Genomic DNA, 23,620 nt, shown 5'->3' with positions numbered 1-23,620 from the left:
ACTAGCAGCTTAGTGGTAGTTATCATGCATTGAGTACATGCACCCCTATATTGCCACATGCAAATTGTGACAACAAATATATGATCAACTTTTTAACCTTACTTTGTGCAGAGACCAATGAAACCACTTTTCTGCATAATTCAAATATGGGGAATTGATTGGAATGGTTATTTTACTTCCACAAAACTTCCATATATGCTTAAATGGGCTTTTAATGCAGTATTTTGCACACACATCTAAGAAATTTAAAATAAGGCTTGCAAATATCCCCATTTTGGAAGTGTGTGCTAAGAACCAACATGTTCCTAATGGCTATAGAAAACTGCTCACCATTCTAAGCTTTAATATGAGTGGTAACATGTGTTTGTACGTTTTGTAACTCTAGAGATACAATCAGAAACACTATTATAGTGTGATAACACGAGCCAGGGCCATAGCTATAGAATCAAATCGGTGGGCAAAGCTGGTGTGATGTTTTTGACTTGTTGTGCATCTCTACTTCACAGTTTGGCATGATAACCATTGCAGACACATAGCTTAGTGGTCGTTATCATGCATTGAATATGTGGCCCCCTATATTACCACACACATTCTTATAATATATTATATTATATGATAAACGTTTGAGCCATTATTGTGTAGAGACCTATAATCACACCTTTCTGCATAATTCAAGTATGGGTAATTGACTGGAATAGTCATTTTACTTATTCAATACTTTCATATATGCTTAAAACTCGACACCAGGCTGGCTGAAGAAGTTCCTCATGCAGAAGACCCCAACACGTTGTAGTGTCTGGCCCTTAGACTTGACAGTCATGCCGAAGCAGGGTCTCACTAGAAACTGGTGGGGCAGAGTGAATGGATAGATGATGTTGGTTGGACACAGGGTGATGCGTGGCCGTGGACTGAGAGTGCATCCCGCATTGACACCAACCACAGATCTTGCAGCTTTAGGCGTGCATCTCGTGCTTTGTCTGACTCAGCTCTCTATGCACGTTGTTGTGCGTCACGCATCCGGTTGCAGTATAGGCTCGGGTACCTTTGGGCATATTGGCATGTAAAAAAGGTGATCTGTAACTGCCATCTATTAGCCAATTCATCGTTCTGTTGAGCTGGTCAAGTCATGGTGATGTCAGCGGTATCACCTTTTATGCCCATCTTTGTCAGGCATGCCCAAATATGGGGTCTATGCAGATGTCAGAAGTCGGTGGGACGAACCCGTATTTAGGCATGCCCAAATATGGAGTTGCAGAGGCAGAGGCCTTGTGATGTCAGCTGTGGCCCGGGCAGAGGCCTTTTGTGGCGGTTCTGGACAATCATGGGTCCGACCAACTCGACACCGGGCACTGCACTCCCTGTGGGGGTGTAGAACGCGTGTGTCGAATTTGAAGTAGGTGGGGCGAACGGTTTTGGTGTTACATGTATTACAGACGTACAGCTGTACAGACACAGAGACTTTGCATTTATAGTTAGATGATACATTGGCTACTATATGGACATTGAATATTCCCTCATTTAAAACCTTTGATTTTGACATGTTAACAAAATGAAATAAGAATGTTGACTCTGTCAATACAATATTCAATTGACAGTCATGCAAAATCAGGCATATTTTCCTATATAATGCCTAATTTGCATATTTAAATATACAATTTCAGAAAACTTGTAATACAATAAATCATTGTTTTCATGTAATTAATCAACTATAGGCCGTGTTGGGACCCCAGAAAAAGTGCCTAGAAAATGAATTTCGTTCCCGCGTCATGGGCACTACTAGTGCAGGAAAAAACCCTCTAAAAGAGGCTTAGTTTTTGAGGTACCCCTCCCCGAGGTATAACAAAACGGGACAACGTTTTTTCATATCTTTAGGATGTCCCCTTCATGAAATGGATTGTCCCGAGATTTACTTTTACTGCAAAAGTCATGAAATTAATCCATGAAGTGACTCACCACATAGGCAAAAAAACGCCTATCCTAAAAGAGGGAGTTCCAAGTAAATCCTCTGTCATTTTCTACCTGCTGATTGTTTTTTACATCATACTTGCACAGATGGTCTACAGGTAGTGTGCCTACATCCCAGCACAATCAGAATGCCAATATCTGGTTCTATTGTGAATCAGCAGCCTTTTATATAAGGTATTAAATAGGCGGAAATAGCAAAAAGTTAACTTTTCTGAGCAACATTCACTTGTCCTACTCTTTATCAGGGTTAGAACTAAATGGGACATAGTTTTTTCATATCTTTAGGATGTCCCCTTCATGAAATGGATTGTCCCAAGTTTTACTTTTACTGCAAAAGTCATGAAATTAATCCATGAAGTGACTCACCACATAATGAAAAAACGCCTCAATCATGAAAGAGGGAGATCCAAGTCATTTTCTACCTGCTGCATGGTTGGTTTTATGTCATGCTTGCACAGATGGTCTAGTCAGGTACATCCTAAAGCAACCTAAATGCCAATATTTGACTGAATTGACTGAATCTGCAGGCTTTAATATAAGGCCTTATTAGAGGCAGAAATAGCCAAAAGCATAGAAACTGCAGTATCAACCATCAATCTATTTACTTTGAATGCAAAAGTCATGCAATTCTTCAATTAACTTTTTGCACCAAAAAAAGTGCATACAGTGACCCCAGTGTCTACAGGTGTCTGTAGACAGTAGTGTCTACCGTACATGAGCAGGGTTTTATTAGCCTGGCTAATAAGCCAGAACGAATCAGCCGTTGTCAAAAACAATTGCCTCTGGCAATTTGAGTCTGGCTTATTAGCCAGGCTAGGGTTTTATAGGCACTCTGGGTTAGAATCATAGGTGTTACACTCAAGAGTACCGGTCTCCGCCAGACCAATTACAGGTTATTGTGGGCTGGAAGTCAATCTTAGCCAGTCAGGATGGAATATGAAAAATCTGAAAGAACTGTTTCTTTATTGTACAGATGACGGTCACACGCGGACGGACAGACAGGGTGAAAAACATAGAGATGCCATGCCTTTCGTCCTGGTGGAGACAATATGTTTTTACCCAGCCACTTCATATTCATATAGAATCTATTATTCTCAGATGGACTACCGCTACACCTGAAAGCATCAAGAATGACACATTATTGATGTTGTATTCTATAGGTCCATATAGCCTAAATGCAGTATGGTTTAATGCTGTAGAATTCACAGCTTTGTGTGTGCCATTCTTTTCTTTTTTAAATAATTTTTATCCCACGATTTTGTAACCCATTTTTCACCCCTGTGTCAATTATCTAATGTGATCCTGGGCTCTACACACCCTCCGCCAACCTAGTCCCCATATATGGGGGACATGGGGAGAGCAACGGACTTGAACTCATGCTTCCTTCATGCCTGAGTGTCCAAGTTGCTCCTTTACACCTGACAGTGGGAGTTTCCCTGGTTGGACGTAGCGCGTGGAAGGAACACGTTATTCCAACCAGTTCCTTTCCCCTCCATCAGGCACCCCGGCTGGCCAGGGGGAGGCAGTTTAGAGACCAGGATTACTGCATGTTTTTTGTGAGGGTACCTACCCTAGGGGACACGGGGAGAACATGCAAACTCCACACTTTCGCCAACCCCGCCTCGGGTATGGGCACTGATGATGCGGAGGAGGAAACACGCCGCCAGCACCCACAGCGCCCTGAGCGGGAATCGAACCCAGGACCTAGCTGTGAGGCGACAGCACTACCAACTGTGCCACCGTGCCCCAGTGTGTGCCATTATTAATGAATAATCAACAATCAGCAGCTTATGGAAACCAATTTGGCCCCAGTCAGTCAGTTCCCCCCACAATGCTCAAGATGACATTGAGAATAAGCTGCTGATTGATAAGTAGTACCATAGAAGACGTTAGGCCTCACTCACACCTATACATCTAGCATACAACAATGTTGCCTTATATAATATTTTGTCAGTCCAGCTGTTTTGAGGCATAGGCTCAAGACAGAAACACCCTTAGATTCCACATGAATGTGAGTAAACTAAAAACATGGCATCAAAATATATTTCCTGTTATTAAGTTTGTATAGGCCTTTTACAGTATTAGATCAGGATTAGAACATTTAGAAGTAACTCTTGAAAAGAAAACTGTTAGATAGATAGATAGATAGATAGATAGATAGATAGATAGATAGATAGATAGATAGATAGATAGATAGATCGATCCACTTATAACCAGTAAGACGCCTGAGGGTGAGAAGCGACCGCGTCATAAAGGGCGAGGTGACGTGCACGCATCCACCTGGGTGACTGCTGGGCGAGCGCTGGCGCTTTGGCATGGGGGGTAAGATCAACATATGGAATGAATTCTGTACTGGCCATATATGGAGCATGTCTTGAGTGTACAGGGTTTGATGAGGTCAGATCAACATATGGAATGTCAGAACAGGTCAGCTCCATATAGATCTAAGGGTGGCAGCGGGGGCAGTGTCTTGAGTGTAAAGGGTTTGATGAGGGCCCATGAGCTGGGCCTTCATTTTCAGGCCTGTTGAGAACTCTAGTTTTCGCCGACTGCCGGGCGCGGTTTGAGGTCAGATGTAGAGTTGCTGGCCAATATTGATACATCAGGGATCTCCATATACTGTATGGGCTTAATTGCGACATCAGGTTGTATTTACTATGACATCAGGGATCTCCGATGCCACGTGATGTTATGAGACCTGGGCACCGTATATTGGGGCTTTAGTGTGTTGTGACTGACGGACAAAAATGTACGATTTCATAGTAAACGCGACCTGCGGTCACAATAAGGCCTTATATAAACGGTTGCTTATTCACAATAGAACCAAATATTGGCATCCTGGGGGCAGAGAGCACTGAGGGGGAAGGTGCCCAACCCCCAGAAAAGGGCACCATTTTGGGGTGGACTTTTTGTGGGGGTCCCTTGTGCCATTTCACATCAGAAATATCCAACTAGGATGTTCCACAATAACTTGGCCTGTGTCATTGGACAGTAAAATAATACATTCTAATTTCCATGTAAACATAAAAATATATAATGTGTGTGTGTGTGTGTGTGTGTGTGTGTGTGTGTGTGGTGGGGGGTAGGCGTTTCTTTCAGTGGGGATCACTTCATGGATGGATTTAATGACTTTTGCAGTAAAAGTAAAACTTCTGACCATCCATTTCATGAAGAGGACATCTTAAAGATATGAAAAAACAATGTCACATTTTGTTGATAAATAGTAGGACCAAAATTACAAGTGAATGTCAGAAAAGTAAACTTTTTGCTATTTCCGCCTATTTAAGGCCTTATATAAAAGGCTGCTGATTCACATTAGAACCAAATATTGGCATTCTGATTGTTCTGGGATGTAGGCACACTACCTGTAGACAATTTGTGCAAGTATGATGTAAAAACAAACAGCAGGTAAAAAATGACAGAGGATTTACTTGGAACTCTCTCTTTCAGATAGGCGTTTTTTATTGCCTATGTGGTGAGTCACTTCATGGATCAATTTTAAGACTTTTGCAGTAAAAGTAAATCTCGGGACAATCCATTTCATGAACGGGACATCCTAAAGATATGAAAAAACTATGTCCCGTTTTGTTATACCTCGGGGAGGGGTATAGTCAACTTTTGGGGCTTTTGTTCCTGCACTATACTCATTCAATGCATTTTTTCAAATCAACCTGGGGACCACTATTGTGTTGGGTGGGGATATGGGCTAAGATTAGTGCTTTTGTAACTTAACACTTGCTATGCATCCCATGTGTATACAACATCCCACTGTTTCTCAACCGTTGACTACTACTGGTAAAATGTCCTAATAATAATGACTCAACCAGACAATCCGGTGCACTTCCCCTTTCTTGAGATTCTAACTCCCTTTTTCTGTTGAATTTCTTGAACTCCAACTTGTCAGTAAATGACTACATGGATGGACTCATCATAGGTCACCAGGTCATTCAGTGCACTTCCCCTTTCTTGAGATTCTAACTCCCTTTTTCTGTTGAATTTCTTGAACTCCAACTTGTCAGTAAATTACATGGATGGACTCATCATAGGTCACCAGGTCATTCAGTTCACGGTTTTTCAACTAGTGGAAAGAACATTTAAAAAAATCAACAAATCCTACATTACTAAATGCATGGTCAGGGACCACATGCAATACCTCCACGGACCACCAGTGGTCCACGGACCACCTGTTGAAAACCCATGGTCTACTAGATGGACGTGTGTATGCACGTACAGAGATTTTGTGCATTAATTATTTAATACTCCTATCTGTATCAATATGAATGTGTATATTAGAGTGTTCTAGATAGATGTAATCATACATCAGAGCATTTCAATGTGGCCTACTAGGGAAGTTTCATGGTGATCACTAGTTCTTAAGTTTTTACATCCTATTCACATGTATATAGGTGAAAATAACAAAATGTGTGATAAATATGAAAAAGCTGCTCCTGTGGAAGTGTTATCATATATTAATTTACTTATATTGACCTTCTAAACAATTTAATATAGGTATGGTTTTGCCCACTCATTTCGTAATGAAAACTTGTCTGGCTCATGGACTATAAGCTCCTTGGGAAACTTGTGGATAGGGCGAGCACACCGAGACACATCGCTACAGGCGCCAACATTTGAGAAACGCCTTAGCAGGCAGCGGCAGCTAGGCTTGCCAGCTACCGCTGTACTTGACTCTCTTGGTTAACAATCGAAGAGGATGAGCGGTACCACACTGAAAAGAGGATGAGCGGTACCACACTGAAAAGTTGGGGATATTTAAAACCTTTACACACATCTGAAAAACAAAACACAAGCAAGAAAAAACGCGCCACCAGACGTGCCATAATATAGAAAAATGATGGTTTCGCTGACGATGTGCGACGCGTCTCAGCACGATCGCCCTCTTACGCCTGAGAATAAACCGAAGCAAGTGCAAAACACAAAGGGGGGAGAACGAAACATAAAAAGCATACCTGTACATGCGTGATCTGCAAACAAATAACATGTAGTGAAATAAATAAGCATTGGGTCAGGGTCCAGATGACGCTACGAGCTTGTAGATCTGCTATTTTTCAATAGCTAAAGTATAACATAATGCTAACACCAAAAGGGGTCCCCGTACAGAATGGGTTATGACATTGTTTGACAGTGGGTAATATCTTGTTTGTTTTTAGGTGGGGATAACAGGGATTCAAAACGAAAGTCTTGCATGCTACCTGCTCGGTGTGGTCTTATTTTCTCAATGAACATTGGAAACATCACGACACTTGTAAGCAGCAAGTGCTGCTCCACTGACCTCTGCAATGTCCAATATCCCACACGTAAGTACCTATATCACGCGCGGTGGGCGGCTACTGCCACACTGGGGGAGAGGGAGGGGCCACATACATCAGCTTGCATCCCTTCATGCATCTAATTTCACTGTGTGACTCGCGTGTTATGTGATTTGTCGGTAGGCGTGTTGCACAGAAAACGGTGACCGATTGACTAATTTACATCTTCCCAACATGCATTCCGCGAGTCACGTGATCTGTGGTAGCCAATCGGAGGATTTAAATGGAGGTATAGTCCACTTGCCAGAATGTGAACCCGGACATTTTGAGTACCCTAAGGTTTTAAGTAAGAAATGTTGAGTATGGGTCGCCAGCATTTAGAAACTGCCGGAATATGTTGGGCAATTTTCATAATTAGCATAATACGCTGGGGTACCATTAACAACCTATATAAGGCAACATTTTCAAAATGTCTTTATGCTTAAGTAGCATGTGACGTGTCAAACTAGGGGGTTTTCATGATTCTGAATCTATTGCAAGCATTAGTTTTGCACCAAAAACACTCCTTCAGCTAAATTCGGCCATAGGCACTTGCCCAAATCACATTTGTGATGACGGCTATGGCCGTTTTTAGTCGAAGGAGTGTGAAATCATGAAAGTTTCACATGTCACATGCCACTTAAAGCATAACGGAATTTTGAAAATGTTGCCTTTATAGGTTGTCAGTGGTACCCCAGCTTATTATGCTAATTTGAAAATTGCCCAACATATGCAAGTTAGCACCCGGCAGTTTCTAAATGCTGGGGACCCATACTCAACATTTCTAACATAAAACCTTGGTGTACTCAACATGTCCGGGTTCACAATGGGGATCTATGGGCTGGCAAGTAGACTAGTATATGGAAGGGACAGAAAGACCGAGATTTGTAGAATTAATAGATGCGTTGAATCTAGAGTTGCAATACCCTCCATTGACAGCCCATTGATCCAAATTTAAATGTACGATCTGCTTGTATTAAACAACGTTAAACTCACCATCATTGCAGCTGAAAGGTAAGCTTGAATTATCCTCTTTTTTTAATGATCATTTATTTTTAGATTTTTCTGACATAGACATGTGGACAACACTAGACAGACTTACAGTGTACAATCCATAATTTGATAGTACAATTATGCACATGAAACAGTTTTAAAATATATAAAAACAAAAACAATTAACCAAGGAAAGGGGGGAAAGTAAAGGGTACTTTCCAAGCTTGCGACATGGGGGAACGGTGTGACATGTGTCCCTTGTGCATGTGTGTGCAATTGAGGGTGGGCTGTCCTTACATAATAAAGTCAAGCAGTAAAGATCATGAACCATGCAGTCAGAATCAACTACTCTCTTCGATATAATCCAAGAATACATCTGCCTTATTCTGCATTTCATATTTAAGCCTCAACAGAGGTAGCAGATTATTTGGGCCATCCACATATATGTTCAGACAGAATATTATGTCATCTGTCTTCCATAAAGTTAAAATGCATGTATTTGCCAAAACTGATCAAATAATGTCCTGTGAACAGAACTCATAATTACATTTGAGTCTGCTCCTAGGAGATATAAGAGAGGATATTTCCTCAGTTTTGACTTAAGGATTTTTTCAATTTGATCATGAATCGTTTGCCAAAAAGGTTTAATCTTTGAGCAAAACCAGAACATAATGTGGGTAATAAATGCCCAACGTTAGTTTACATCGATTGCATGAAGGAGAGTGAGAGGAGAAAAATGCACATGTTATGAGTGATTATTTCTTTGCTTTTGTGCTTAGCGCTCATCGGAAGTCAATGCGTACCACCTGTTTCGAATTTGCACATAATGTAGGAGAGAGCAGCACGATTGAAAACAAGTGCTTCCAAACTCCAACACTAAAAAAATATTCACCTGCATGGAATTTCTTGACAGGGAGTAGCTCATAACATGTCTACGGTGGATTTTTATGAAACAAGCGCTTTGCAGATTGAAAGAGGATAATTCAAGCTTGCCTTACACTTTACAGCTGCTTGTTATTGAGTTTAACGTTGTTTAATACAAGCAGATCAGACTTTTCTATATGGATGAATGGGCTGTCAATGGAGGGTATTGCAACTTTCAAACCATTATAAAAAATCTAGTGTTGCAAATTGCGGCTAGTATGCAAATATGTGAATGTTATTTTGTTGTACATGAGGTTCAGGGTTGAATAAATCACCAATATATTATATACAGTATGACCATTTAAAAATGTAAAACCTACAGCTCCTGCCAGCCCTTCTCTCAACGGTAAGAAGTGCTACACCTGCAAAGACAACAACTGCACCAACATCCTGTTATGTTCTGGTGATGAAGATCGATGCGTCACAGGTCGAGGTAACAAGTCTATGGCTTCAGACCACAGCCTCTCCTTTTAACAAGTCTATGGCTTCAGACCACAGCCTCTCCTTTTAACAAGTCTATGGCTTCAGACCACAGCCTCTCCTTTTAACAAGTCTATGGCTTCAGACCACAGCCTCTCCTTTTAACAAGTCTATGGCTTCAGACAACAGCCTCTCCTTTTAACAAGTCTATGGCTTCAGACAACAGCCTCTCCTTTTAACAAGTCTATGGCTTCAGACAACAGCCTCTCCTTTTAACAAGTCTATGGCTTCAGACAACAGCCTCTCCTTTTAACAAGTCTATGGCTTCAGACAACAGCCTCTCCTTTTAACAAGTCTATGGCTTCAGACCACAGCCTCTCCTTTTAACAAGTCTATGGCTTCAGACCACAGCCTCTCCTTTTAACAAGTCTATGGCTTCAGACCACAGCCTCTCTTTTTAACAAGTCTATGGCTTCAGTCAACAGCCTCTCCTTTTAACAAGTCTATGGCTTCAGACCACAGCCTCTCCTTTTAACAAGTCTATGGCTTCAGACCACAGCCTCTCCTTTTAACAAGTCTATGGCTTCAGACCACAGCCTCTCCTTTTAACAAGTCTATGGCTTCAGACCACAGCCTCTCCTTTTAACAAGTCTATGGCTTCAGACCACAGCCTCTCCTTTACCCAAATATTTCACGTTCAGCTCAGAAGAACGGTCAATTAAACAACATTACACGAGAGGGTGTGCTTTACCGTCATTAATGGTACCCTTGCAGGCCGTACGCAGCGCAGAAGTGCTTTAATGATGGTAAAGCACGACCCTTTAGTGTAATACAACAATTATACAACAATTACCCTTAAAAAAAAACAAGTCAACTCAATTTCATTATAACCAAGATATTTGCTAAAAAAAACATATATATTTTTGAATGACAGATGTAGCCACTAGACCAAAAATGTTCCAAGAAAATCGCTAGCATAGCAACCCAGTCGGCTCCGCTCTGGGAGATCAGCACAGGTGATTTTTGAGGGGCGCTAGCCCCTCCTATACACAGGTTTAATGTTTGTCTTTAGTTCAAAGTTTGTTTAGTAAACTCATTGACAATAAAGGGAAATTTGTCGTTTACATCATATTGTCTCTTTATTGTTAATGGCGTTTAATGTTTGTGTTGGCACCGTTTGTTTTACATCAACATGAGTCAGACTTTAACATATTAGCGCCACTCACTTCACACGGATGTGATTTTTTTCCTATATACAATACACTTTTAATGTTTGTTTTTAGTTCAATGTTTGTTTTAAAAACGCCATTGACAATGAAGGGAAAATGTACGTCATCTTGTCCCCAGTGGCGTGCACAGACATTTAGAGGGGCAGGTGCTCAAGTTAAAAAAGGGCACCTTGTGCAGCGCGTGGAACCGGCCGGTTGCCTTAATCCATTTTGGGCGGGAACCCCTTTTGGTGTTAGCATTATTTTATGCTTTAGCTATTGAAAAATAGCAGATCTACAAGCTCATAGCGCGCCACCGAGTGGCGCGCTATGAGCTTGTAGGTCTGCTATTTTTGAAAAATCAAAAGAAAAAAAAACAAAAAAAAAAAACGTTTTTTTTTCCAAAAGGGCACATTGCCAAAAGGGCAGGGGGTGCTCTAGCACCCCCTAGTGTTTATCTGTGCACGCCACTGCTTGTCCCTAACAAACATTAAATGCCATTAATAAAGATAATTTAATGTTTGTGTTGGCACCGTTTGTTTTACATCCCCATTACTAATCAACATGAGTTAGACTTTAATATATTAGCGCCCCTCACTTCACACGGGTGTGATGTTTATGTTTTGAATAGGCGTTCCATCATGCTCGTTTGAAGCACAGGTATGGCTATTTCAACCAATCAGATTGCTTCCTCGACACAACCTGTTGTATAATTATGTTACTCTAGACAATAGACATGGAGAGTTAACTATACAGACAATAACATGTTTTATGTCTGTTCACAGTGGAATACGGAGGCAATGCGATGACCTCGAAGGGCTGCGTCTCAAGGAGCCTATGCGTGTCAACAAACACTCAACAAGTCATTCCAGGCATGACAGTTAAAGCAAGCTGCTGTGAGGGTGACTTGTGCAACAACAGCGCTACCAGCACCACTGTTAGCCTCTTATTGCTCCTGGCAGCACCAGTGGTCTCTGCTGCTCTGTTCAACTGAAGGTTTCGCTGCTTCAGTTTGATCAAAGAGATTCTATAGCAAGAGATGAAACTCCTTAGTGGCGCATCACTCCAAGATGGCAGCACAGTTTACATACTGCTATTCTGAATTAATGTTAATGTAACACCACAAACACGCACATAAACATGCACCGGGAAATTCTGAATTAATTTCTATTTTTCTACTTTGATCCATTCATAAATATGATAAAACGAGTAAATAATTATAGTATTAAGCATATTTATAAATGCTTTAAATGAGCCTAATAAATTAGGCCTGTATCCTGCCACTGAACCTGAATGGAAACAAGACTGCAAGGACTTTTTTCGGTGATCGCTTTGGACGTGTGTTTGAACGTTCTCTGTACTGTCTACATTTCTACCAATAAAGTATTCAATCAATCACTCACCACTTCATAAATCATAACAAATATATATTTGGAATTGAATTGAGATTGTATCTACAGGCTGGTATGGGGGTTCTCTGGTCGCATGTTGCCCATGTGTGGTCTAGAATCTTCCTCAGTGTGTTACCAGTGGTTGTGTTATTGGATTGGATTGTTGTTTTTATTGTTATTGCTGTTTTATAAGTCATTCTGTGTGTGCCGGAACAATATTAAGCATTTGAGACGCTTCTACGCCACCCTCTCTCTTTTATGCAAAGGCACAGTATTACTCCAAACCACTTTATTTTACCTTTCAGTCAAAACAACAATACACACAATCATACAGGTTAAATCCAACTGGATGAGCATAAACGTAGCAGCAGCAAAATATGAAAACTGTCCCTTTAGACTGGTTTAGACTGGTTAGAAGGCATTTGTAGAATTAATTGCTTGCACACTTACATTAGCCTATATTTAGTTTATTAAATTTCATAATTTCCTTGTAATCTATGTATGTAATTAGTGATGGGAGATTAATCTGCAAACACATCGGTATCGGCAGATTTGAGTAGTTTTTAGATTAATCGGCATCGGTTCGATTAATCAATCAGACCGGTCTGATTAATCGGTCTGTCATTACAGATAAACAAGCCCAAAGTAACAGCTTGAACAGATCTACAAGCTCACAATATTAAACATAAAGGTATTAAAGTTAAATCTGACTTGCCTAAGCATGCACTGCATGCTTAGGTATTTTTCAGAATGGACAAAATTATTATAATTTTTCAATACAGAATGAGATCATATCAACATCGGTAATATTGGTTATCGGCCATAACAGCAATTAATTATATCGGATATCGATATCAACCAAAATGTCTCATCGGCACAACCCTATATGTAATACATCTTTAGGTTGTTTCCAGAGGAAACGTTTGGGTAACATCTTGAAAACAGAAGTATACGTCTTGACTTAAAAACAAACAAACACGGGAAACGAAAGAACAGACAGGCAGAGAAGAAGAAGAAACACATTATCGAACACAGTAATCAAACAGTACGAAAATAAAACTCAAGCAATTCAATCCATAAAGCTTCAGTCATTCACTTTTGTATTTTTCCAATATAGCATTTTATATATGCTATAGCCTTGAGCCTATAGCATTTTTGAGCCATTGTATAATGTTTTTACTTTGTTTAATTGTATCCGGCAGGTCATTCCATAGTTTCACCCCGCGAACGGAGATACACATACTTTTCAGTGTGGTACTAACACTAGGTTGTTTGAAGTTTAGTACCCCTCTCAGCTCGTACCTCCCATCCCTATCCCTGAACCAATTTTGGATGTTATCTGGAAGAAGTTTCTGTCTGGCTTTATATAATATTTGTGCTGTTTTGTGGTCTACTAAATCAAATTCTTTCCTACATTTCCTAATAATATCCATTAATTTGTTTTTATATTTTTTATATTTTATTTCTTTCTCTCTAGTTCTGTGTTTAATACATTCTCTATATAGATTATTATTTTTTTTGCAAGCATTTTGCAGTCCAATGGACATCCAGGGCTTGTTCAGTGTTGCAACTGCAATGCTTAAAAAAATCACTTCCATTTCCTTAAACACAGTGGAAACCTATTGTGTAAAGGCCATGCAGTCCACACCAATGTTTCGCAACACCTTAAAAAAAATCACTTCCATTTCCTTAAACAAAGGTCAGCCAGTCAGTCACTTTAGAAATCTTCAAAAAGCAGATGTACAAGCTCACAACTAGTACTGGTGTGACGCATTGTGAACTTGTAGTTCGGTTATTATCGTCACATCAGTATAGGTTACTTATTTTCACAAATATTTGTCAATGTTACCTTCTTCTATCCAGTGTTTAACACATTATTCTTTCACCATGTGGTAAGAACATGTAATCAGGGGAGAAGAAGCTACTGTCTGTATATTACTAGAATCAATAATCAAGGAGGATTTAAGAATTAATTTAAGGATTTAAGACTGTACGGTCCATGGCCATGACCAGAATAAAGGTTTAATCTAAATAAAAAACTATACTAAAACAAAGCATTATTACAAAATACAAACTAAACTAGCACAACAACTAATTAAAGCTATAACATGAAGTGAAAATGAAATTCAAAATTCAAAATTCAAAATTCATCATGTTGTGGGTTCTGGGTTAACCTCACCCCCATCTAGACACCACCCCATTTGTAGACAGTTATAAAAGCTGTACGGTTGCCCAGTTTTTCAGTTGGAGCTGTTGGACGGACAACAAGATGCATCTAGTCATAGTGATCCTTGGGGTTCTGCTTTTCCCAAAAGGTAAGTCTTTTTAAATGATATGTTGGGGTTTAATGCAATGATTGGATTTCTCCATAATAAATAATCGATCATTTCAGTAGCAAGAGATTCAAAATGTCTTCTTAGGCCGGCTTTAGACTGCAGTCACATAAAGTCAGATCCGATTCAAATACGATTTTTTCTCAAATCCGATCTTTTGGCCCGGTCATTCACACTACCGTTTGCAAGTGACCAGATCCGATCTGTGCATTCAGACTGATTTTAACAACTCAACGCAAAGCCGCCCTGCATCGACATATCTGCTTTGGTTACAGTGGTAACCGAGTTGTTTTTTCCCGGTTTGCAATGCCGTCAGCCCGTTGATCAATATCACTCACACACACACACACACACACACACACACACACACACACACACACACACACACACACACACACACACACACACACACACACACACACACACACACACACACACACGAGTCATTAGGCCTACTGTATTTTTTTGGAACCACATTAATGAATGAAATAAAAAAGAACACCCCCCCCGCAGTACAATTGCACAAATGAACCTCAGCTGCGTGGATCTCAGCTGATTTCATTCCACAGTGGCGAGGCGCACAAAGTGATGCCTTTCATCATAACATTTAAATATTAAAACGGCGGAAGTAAACACATATGTTTAGCTGTACATTTAAGCTATCCAACTTCATTTAACTTTGCCATTGTTTAATATGTTGATAAGAGCATGGGATTGTCTGTGAGGGAAGGTTTTTGAAACATCGGGCTGCGGTGCGCTGCGCTGCGGCTGCTGGCCTCGTTATTAAACACTACGTAATAAATGTTCACTGCCTTAACATCAAGTTCCATATGTTGTCCACCATGTCCACGTACTGTTACAGTAGGCTACCTGGCTACAGGTTTATTTGGTCACAAACATGTTTAGTTGTAGGTTTGTAGCCTATATTCCATCGCGCGCCGTGCATCATTGATTATGTTGTCCAAAAGAACAGATCTGCAAGCTATCAACACGCCATGAAACGGCGTGTCGACAGCTTGTATGTCTGTTTTTTGGGGGGGTACGGGGGGTAGCCGACCCGACGCACGTTACGCATTGGAACAAGCCATGGGTTTGGAGGCTGATTGATGTAAACCGTAAACTTACAGTATTAGATATTTAATAGCATATTTAAAGTTGTCACTTGTCTTTTTGGCATCGGGACTACGAGCTCTCCTTTCTATTTTAACCAACAACAATCTCACATTGCAGATAGGACCGCGTGTAGCTGTTCTCTACCATACCGCGAGAAATATCCTAATAAACGGCCTAGTTTCTGTAGCCTACATTTTGAGAAGTTTAGAATATTGTACGGAGGCATCCTCCAGTGCGCCTCCTCTCCAGTGATATGACAGGAGGAGCATCATTTCACATCCTACCCGGTTTGCATTTAACCACCTCCCCCCCTTCGGAATTCCAATAACTTCTTCATGAGAGAAAACGCGAATGTTACTGCCGCCGAATTATTAACATTTTCGCTAGAAATAGACTTTATCAAATATGAGTGACTGACTGTTGTAACGATACAGAGACACCTCCCCGACAATATTCTTTGACCGTTTATTTATTTTTGAACCACAATGCTTATATGAGACTATTAAAAATGAAACTTCTGTGACCCTGGACTAGGGGATGAGCAAGCGTCAATACTTTGGTACACTACGGCTCCGCAGTATAGTGCTGACATAATGAAGAGACATTATTCCTATAAAACAAACGTGTGTTGCACTATTGTTTCTCTCTTTTCTGTCCTGTCACTTGTTTTCTTTTGCTCTCGTTTGGTTGTTTTTCTCTGTCTCTTGTTTAATACTTAAAATACTACTCGCGCTCTGTAATGAAGTCACGTCAGTAGCGCTCGGGTCGCGCTGCGGGTGACGTTTGGACAGTTTGATATGTGACTCAGGTCACTTCATGTGGTCGTTGCATTCAGACTGAGCCAGATCAACTCAGATCGGATATAAATCGGATTTGAAACCACCTCTGGATGTGACTCAAGTCACATTTGAAAAAATCGGATTCCATGTGACCTGTCTGCATTTAGACTTATTTAAGCAAATCGGATTTATATCTTGAAGTGACACAGATCTGATTCAGGCTACATTCAGGCTAGATTTGGCTGCCAGTGTAAAACAGGCCTAAATGTAGTCAACGAGGCCTGCAGGCCATGCACTGCAGGAAACAATGTGCATGACATTATTTAAATAAACTAGAAATGCGAGGAAATGTTACAGATACACAAAACAGTATCGAACTTATAACTTTAACGTCTGCTCCTATAGCTGCACTGCATCTAAAGCTCGCCATCAGTTACGGTTGCTAAACTATTTGTATTGGCATTGGACAATCTCTTTTTTGGGGTGGGTTTTAGTGAAGATTATGATTGATTGTTCAGAAAGTCATGCTTCCAAATCCAATACATATGCACGGTGGACTGTGTGTAAAGTTTACATTAGTGTTCAGTTGTAACCTCTGTATCGCCCCCCTCTTGTCTTAGATCTCTCTGCCTTGAAATGTTACGAGTGCACTGAGGTTGGAGCCACAGGAACAGGAACCTGCAATAACTCAGTGTACTGTTCTGATTCTGAATGTGGTGCAGTAACAACCAGGACATATGTGGGTATGTGATAAGCATTTTGACTCACAAGTACTCACAAGTATTGAATACTGCAATGTAAAAATATGTAAATGTAAATGGCCGGAATTCAAAATTTTGCTCGAGTATAAAAGTACAAAAGTATTGGCACCAAAATGAAAAGTACTCTTTATGCAGAATGTCCCATTTCAAATTCTCAAATGTATAATAATCTTTTGAAAATACCAGATCTACAAGCTCACAAGCTTTTAGATCTGCTATTTTCAAATGGTCCAAATGTATATAGGGCTGATAATGTATGGGTAATGTATGTTTTCTAATAATAATAATAATAATAATCAAAATCTACAAAGTAACTAGTAACTAAAGTTTTCAAATAAAATGAAGTGGAGTAAAGTATATTTGGATCAGAGATGTAGTGGAGTAGAATAAAAGTATTGGAAATTGGAAATACAGTACAAATAACTCAAAATTGTACTTACTTATTGTAATTGTTACTTTCCACCACAGGTGATAAGAAGTATAATATACTGCAACCTCTGTATTTCATTATTGTAACACTTTCTAGTATGATTATTTAAGACATTGTTTGACAGTGGGAAATATCTTTGTTTTTAGGTGAGATTACCGTGGATGTTAAAATCAAGAGTTGCCTGCTATCTGCTGGGTGCGGCGATAGTGGCTCAATAAACTTTGGAATCAGCAGGGGAGTTTTTAGCAGCAAGTGCTGCTCCACTGACCTCTGCAATGTCCAATATCCCACACGTAAGTACCTATAGCATGTGTAATAATAATAATAATGAATTTTATTTGTATTGCACTTTTCATTCACAGGGAATCTCAGAGTGCTTGTGTGTGTGTGTGTGTGTGTGCACTGCACACGCTCGTGCGCACATGCGTGCGTGTGTAGTGTCAAATGCTTATGAGGAGCATTGAGAGTTGCATTTGTGCCAGAGGCCAACTGTAATAAACGTGTGGTTTAACTTGTTTATGCAAATATTAGCCACAATTTGCAACACTAGATTTTGTATTGAATCTAGAGTTGCCACAACCTCCATTGACAGCCCATTGATCAAAATAGAAATTTCCGATCTGCTTGTATTAAACGACGTTAAACTCACCAACATTGCAGCTGTAAGGTAAGCTTGAATTATCCTCTTTCAATCTGCAAAGCGTTTGTTTCATAAAAATCCACCGTAGACATGTTATGAGCTACTTTCTGTCAAGCAATTCTGTGCAGCTGATTATTTTTCGATTTTGTTTGGAAGCGCTCGTCGGAAGTCACTCACCGTTTCGAATTTGCATATACTGCAGTAAGCAGCAGCACGATGCGTTAATGAAAACGAGTGCTTCCGAACTCCAACACTTAACAAAATAATCACCTGCACGGAATTTCTTGACAGAAAGTAGCTCAGGTCTATGATGGATTTTTATGAAACAAACACTTTGCAGATTGAAAGAGGATAATTCAAGCTTGCCTTACACTTTACAGCTGCTTGTTATTGAGTTTAACGTTGTTTAATACAAGCAGATCAGACTTTTCTATTTGGATCATATTGCTGTCAATGGAGGGTGTTGCAACTCTAGATTCAACCCATTATAAAAAATCTAGTATTGCAAATTGAGGCTATGCAAATATGTGAATGTTATTTTGTTGTACATGAGGTTCAGGGTTGAATAAATCACCAATATAATATGACCATTTAAAAATGTAAAACCTACAGCTCCTGCCAGACCTTCAGATTTACCCAACGGTAATAAGTGCTACACCTGCAACGGCAACGACTGTTCAGACATCCTGTCATGTGCTGGTGATGAGGATCGATGCATCACACAACGAGGTAACAAGTCTATGGCTTCAGACCACAGCCTCTCCTTTACCCAAATATGTCACATTCTTCAGCTCAGAAGAACGGTCAATTAAAGGGCTATTTATACAGACAATAACATGTTTTATGTCTGTTCACAGTGGAAGTCAAAGGCAATGCGATGACCTACAAGGGCTGCGTCTCAAAGAGCGTGTGCGCTTCAATGGACACTCCTCAGAGTCCTCACTCCATTTTAGGAGTGACAGTTGAAGCAATTGGCTGCTGTGAGGGTGACTTGTGCAACAGCGCTACCAGCACCGCTGTTAGCCTCTTATCAACACAGGCCGTTAGCCTCCTGGCAACACAAGAGACGGTCACGGCCACACAGCCAACTCAAGGTACGGCCACTGAGCCGACTTTGGGACCCAAAACAAGGACAACACAAGAGATGGTCACGGCCACACAGCCAACTCAAGGTACGGCCACGGAGCCGACATATCTGCTCTGGTTACCGTGGTAACCAAGTTGTTTTTTTCCGGTTTGCAATGCCGTCAGCCCGTTGATCAATATCTCACACACACACACACACACACACACACACACACACACACACACACACACACACACACACACACACACACACACACACACACACACACACACACACACACACACACACACACACACACACACACACACACACACACACACACACACGTCATTAGGCCTACTTTATTTTTTTGGACCCACATTAATGAATGAAATAAAAAAGAACACCCCCCCCCCCCCCCCCCCCCCGCAGTACAATTGCACAAATGAACCTCAGCTGATTTCATTCCACAGCGAGGCGCACAAAGTGATGCCTTTCATCATAACATTTAAATATTAAAACGGCGGAAGTAAACACATATGTTTAGCTGTACATTTAAGCTATCCAACTTCATTTAACTTTGCCATTGTTTAATATGTTGATAAGAGCATGGGATTGTCTGTGTGGGAAGGTTTTTGAAACATCGGGTTTCATGGATCATGTGCGCTGCGGCTGCTGCGGCCTCGTTATTAAACACTACGTAATTAATGTTCACTGCCTTAACATCAAGTTCCATATGTTGTCCACCATGTCCACGTAATGTTACAGTAGGCTACCTGGCTACAGGTTTATTTGGTCACAAACATGTTTAGTTGTAGGTTTGTAGCCTGTGACTTTGATATGTGACTCAGGTCACTTCATGTGGTCGTTGCATTCAGACTGAGCCAGATCAACTCAGATCGGATATAAATCGGATTTGAAACCACCTCTGGATGTGACTCAAGTCACATTTGAAAAAATCGGATTCCATGTGACCTGTCTGCATTTAGACTTATTTAAGCAAATCGGATTTATATCTTGAAGTGACACAGATCTGATTCAGGCTATACATTCAGGCTAGATTTGGCTGCCAGTGTAAAACAGGCCTAAATGTAGTCAACGAGGCCTGCAGGCCATGCACTGCAGGAAACAATGTGCATGACATTATTTAAATAAACTAGAAATGCGAGGAAATGTTACAGATACACAAAACAGTATCGAACTTATAACTTTAACGTCTGCTCCTATAGCTGCACTGCATCTATGAGGTGTCAAAAGCTCGCCATCAGTTACGGTTGCTAAACTATTTGTATTGGCATTGGACAATCTCTTTTTTGGGGTGGGTTTTAGTGAATATTATGATTGATTGTTCAGAAAGTCATGCTTCCAAATCCAATACATATGCACGGTGGACTGTGTGTAAAGTTTACATTAGTGTTCAGTTGTAACCTCTGTATCACCCCCCTCTTGTCTTAGATCTCTCTGCCTTGAAATGTTACAAGTGCACTGAGGTTGGAGCCACAGGAACAGGAACCTGCAATAACTCAGTGTACTGTTCTAATTCTGAATGTGGTGCAGTAACAACCAGGACATATGTGGGTATGTGATAAGCATTTTTAATCACAAGTACTCACAAGTATTGAATACTGCAATGTAAAAATATGTAAATGTAAATGGCCGGAATTCAAAATTTTGCTCGAGTATAAAAGTACAAAAGTATTGGCACCAAAATGAAAAGTACTCTTTATGCAGAATGTCCCATTTCAAATTCTCAAATGTATAATAATCTTTTGAAAATAGCAGATCTACAAGCTCACAAGCTTTTAGATCTGCTATTTTCAAATGGTCCAAATGTATATAGGGCTGATAATGTATGGGTAATGTATGTTTTCTAATAATAATAATAATCAAAATCTACAAAGTAACTAGTAACTAAAGTTTTCAAATAAAATGAAGTGGAGTAAAAGTATATTTGGATCAGAGATGTAGTGGAGTAGAATAAAAGTATTGGAAATTGGAAATACAGTACAAATAACTCAAAATTGTACTTACTTATTGTAATTGTTACTTTCCACCACAGGTGATAAGAAGTATAATATACTGCAACCTCTGTATTTCATTATTGTAACACTTTCTAGTATGATTATTTAAGACATTGTTTGACAGTGGGAAATATCTTTGTTTTTAGGTGAGATTACCATGGATGTTAAAATCAAGTCTTGCGTGCTATATGCTGCGTGCGGCAAAAGTGGCTCAATAAACTTTGGAATCAGCAGGTCAGTTGTTAGCTACAAGTGCTGCTCCACTGACCTCTGCAATGTCCAATATCCCACACGTAAGTAGGCTACCTATAGCATGTGTAATAATAATAATAATAATAATGAATTTTATTTGTATTGCACTTTTCATTCACAGGGAATCTCAGAGTGCTTGTGTGTGTGTGTGTGTGCACTGCACACGCTCGTGCGCACATGCGTGCGTGTGTAGTGTCAAATGCTTATGAGGAGCATTGAGAGTTGCATTTGTGCCAGAGGCCAACTGTAATAAACGTGTGGTTTAACTTGTTTATGCAAATATTAGCCACAATTTGCAACACTAGATTTTGTATTGAATCTAGAGTTGCCACAACCTCCATTGACAGCCCATTGATCAAAATAGAAATTTCCGATCTGCTTGTATTAAACGACGTTAAACTCACCAACATTGCAGCTGTAAGGTAAACTTGAATTATCCTCTTTCAATCTGCAAAGCGTTTGTTTCATAAAAATCCACCGTAGACATGTTATGAGCTACTTTCTGTCAAGCAATTCTGTGCAGCTGATTATTTTTCTATTTTGTTTGGAAGCGCTCGTCGGAAGTCACTCAACGGCCTGCGTACTACCCGTTTCGAATTTGCATATACTGCAGTAAGCAGCAGCACGATGCGTTAATGAAAACGAGTGCTTCCGAACTCCAACACTCAACAATATAATCACCTGCACGGAATTTCTTGACAGAAAGTAGCTCAGGTCTATGATGGATTTTTATGAAACAAACACTTTGCAGATTGAAAGAGGATAATTCAAGCTTGCCTTACACTTTACAGCTGCTTGTTATTGAGTTTAACGTTGTTTAATACAAGCAGATCAGACTTTTCTATTTGGATCATATTGCTGTCAACGGAGGGTGTTGCTGTTGCAACTCTAGATTCAACCCATTATAAAAAATCTAGTATTGCAAATTGAGGCTATGCAAATATGTGAATGTTATTTTGTTGTACATGAGGTTCAGGGTTGAATAAATCACCAATATAATATGACCATTTAAAAATGTAAAACCTACAGCTCCTGCCAGACCTTCAGATTTACCCAACGGTAAGAAGTGCTACACCTGCAACGGCAACGACTGTTCAGACATCCTGTCATGTGCTGGTGATGAGGATCGATGCATCACACAACAAGGTAACAAGTCTATGGCTTCAGACCACATCCTCTCCTTTACCAAAATATGTCACATTCTTCAGCTCAGAAGACAGTCAATTAAAGGGATATTTATACAGACAATAACATGTTTTATGTCTGTTCACAGTGGAAGTCAAAGGCAATGCGATGACCTACAAGGGCTGCGTCTCAAAGAGCCTGTGCGATTCATTGGGCACTCCATTGGGCACTCCTCGGAGTCCTTACTCCATTTTAGGAGTGACAGTTGAAGCAATTGGCTGCTGTGAGGGTGACTTGTGCAACAGCGCTACCAGCACCGCTGTTAGCCTCGGTGCACCCGCTTCGAATGGAATCAGTGTATTGAAACGGGGAAAATCAGGTGCAATCAGGCCTTTCAATAGACTGAGTAGGCCTAGACGCTACTCATTCCTCATTCCTTTCAATGCAGCCGTTGCGTCTACCGCGTCTCGTCACGTGACCATTGGCTTTCTTTTCAGCGCAATAAACATTACTCAACTGAAATTACTGAATTAATAAAGTTCCTGCATTATAAACCTTGTTTTGATTATTTTCCTAGTGAGAATGTATTTTATGCCAGTTCAGACTTATTTCTGTAAATGTATGATGTCTAGATTGGTCGTTATTTATTGGTTATTCATTCATTATTTTTAACAGAAGCGCACCGAGGTTACTATTAGCAACGCTCCCATACTCCGCAGGGATGATCCCATTGTTGAATTGACCAAATGTCGCAATTAGGTCCCAAATGGTATCGCATCACAATTAAACCAACACAATCCACGACCTTTTCTACGCACATACGCACATACAGTAGACAGGATATCTGCAATATCTTTTTTTTTAGAACCAAAACATAGATGGATGGATGGATA

General features: G+C 40.2%; 1 protein-coding gene across 1 annotated transcript; it reads left to right on the top strand.

Annotated features, from left to right (window-relative positions):
• Window positions 1–14,462: 14,462 nt before the first annotated feature.
• Window positions 14,463–23,261, top strand: LOC306912419 (uncharacterized protein; the record flags this gene model as incomplete). Its single annotated transcript, XM_079488625.1, has 9 exons — window positions 14,463–14,522; window positions 17,053–17,175; window positions 17,770–17,916; window positions 18,876–18,992; window positions 19,121–19,435; window positions 20,785–20,907; window positions 21,497–21,643; window positions 22,632–22,748; window positions 22,876–23,261. Exons 1-9 carry the CDS (start codon window positions 14,477–14,479, stop codon window positions 23,259–23,261), a joined length of 1,521 nt encoding a protein of 506 aa, XP_079344751.1. The 5' UTR covers window positions 14,463–14,476.
• Window positions 23,262–23,620: the final 359 nt, after the last annotated feature.

Source organism: Electrona antarctica (assembly GCF_951216825.1).
Source record: "Electrona antarctica genome assembly, chromosome: 1".
Classification (NCBI taxonomy): Eukaryota; Metazoa; Chordata; class Actinopteri; order Myctophiformes; family Myctophidae; genus Electrona; species Electrona antarctica.
This window is presented reverse-complemented; position numbering and strand designations above follow the sequence as displayed.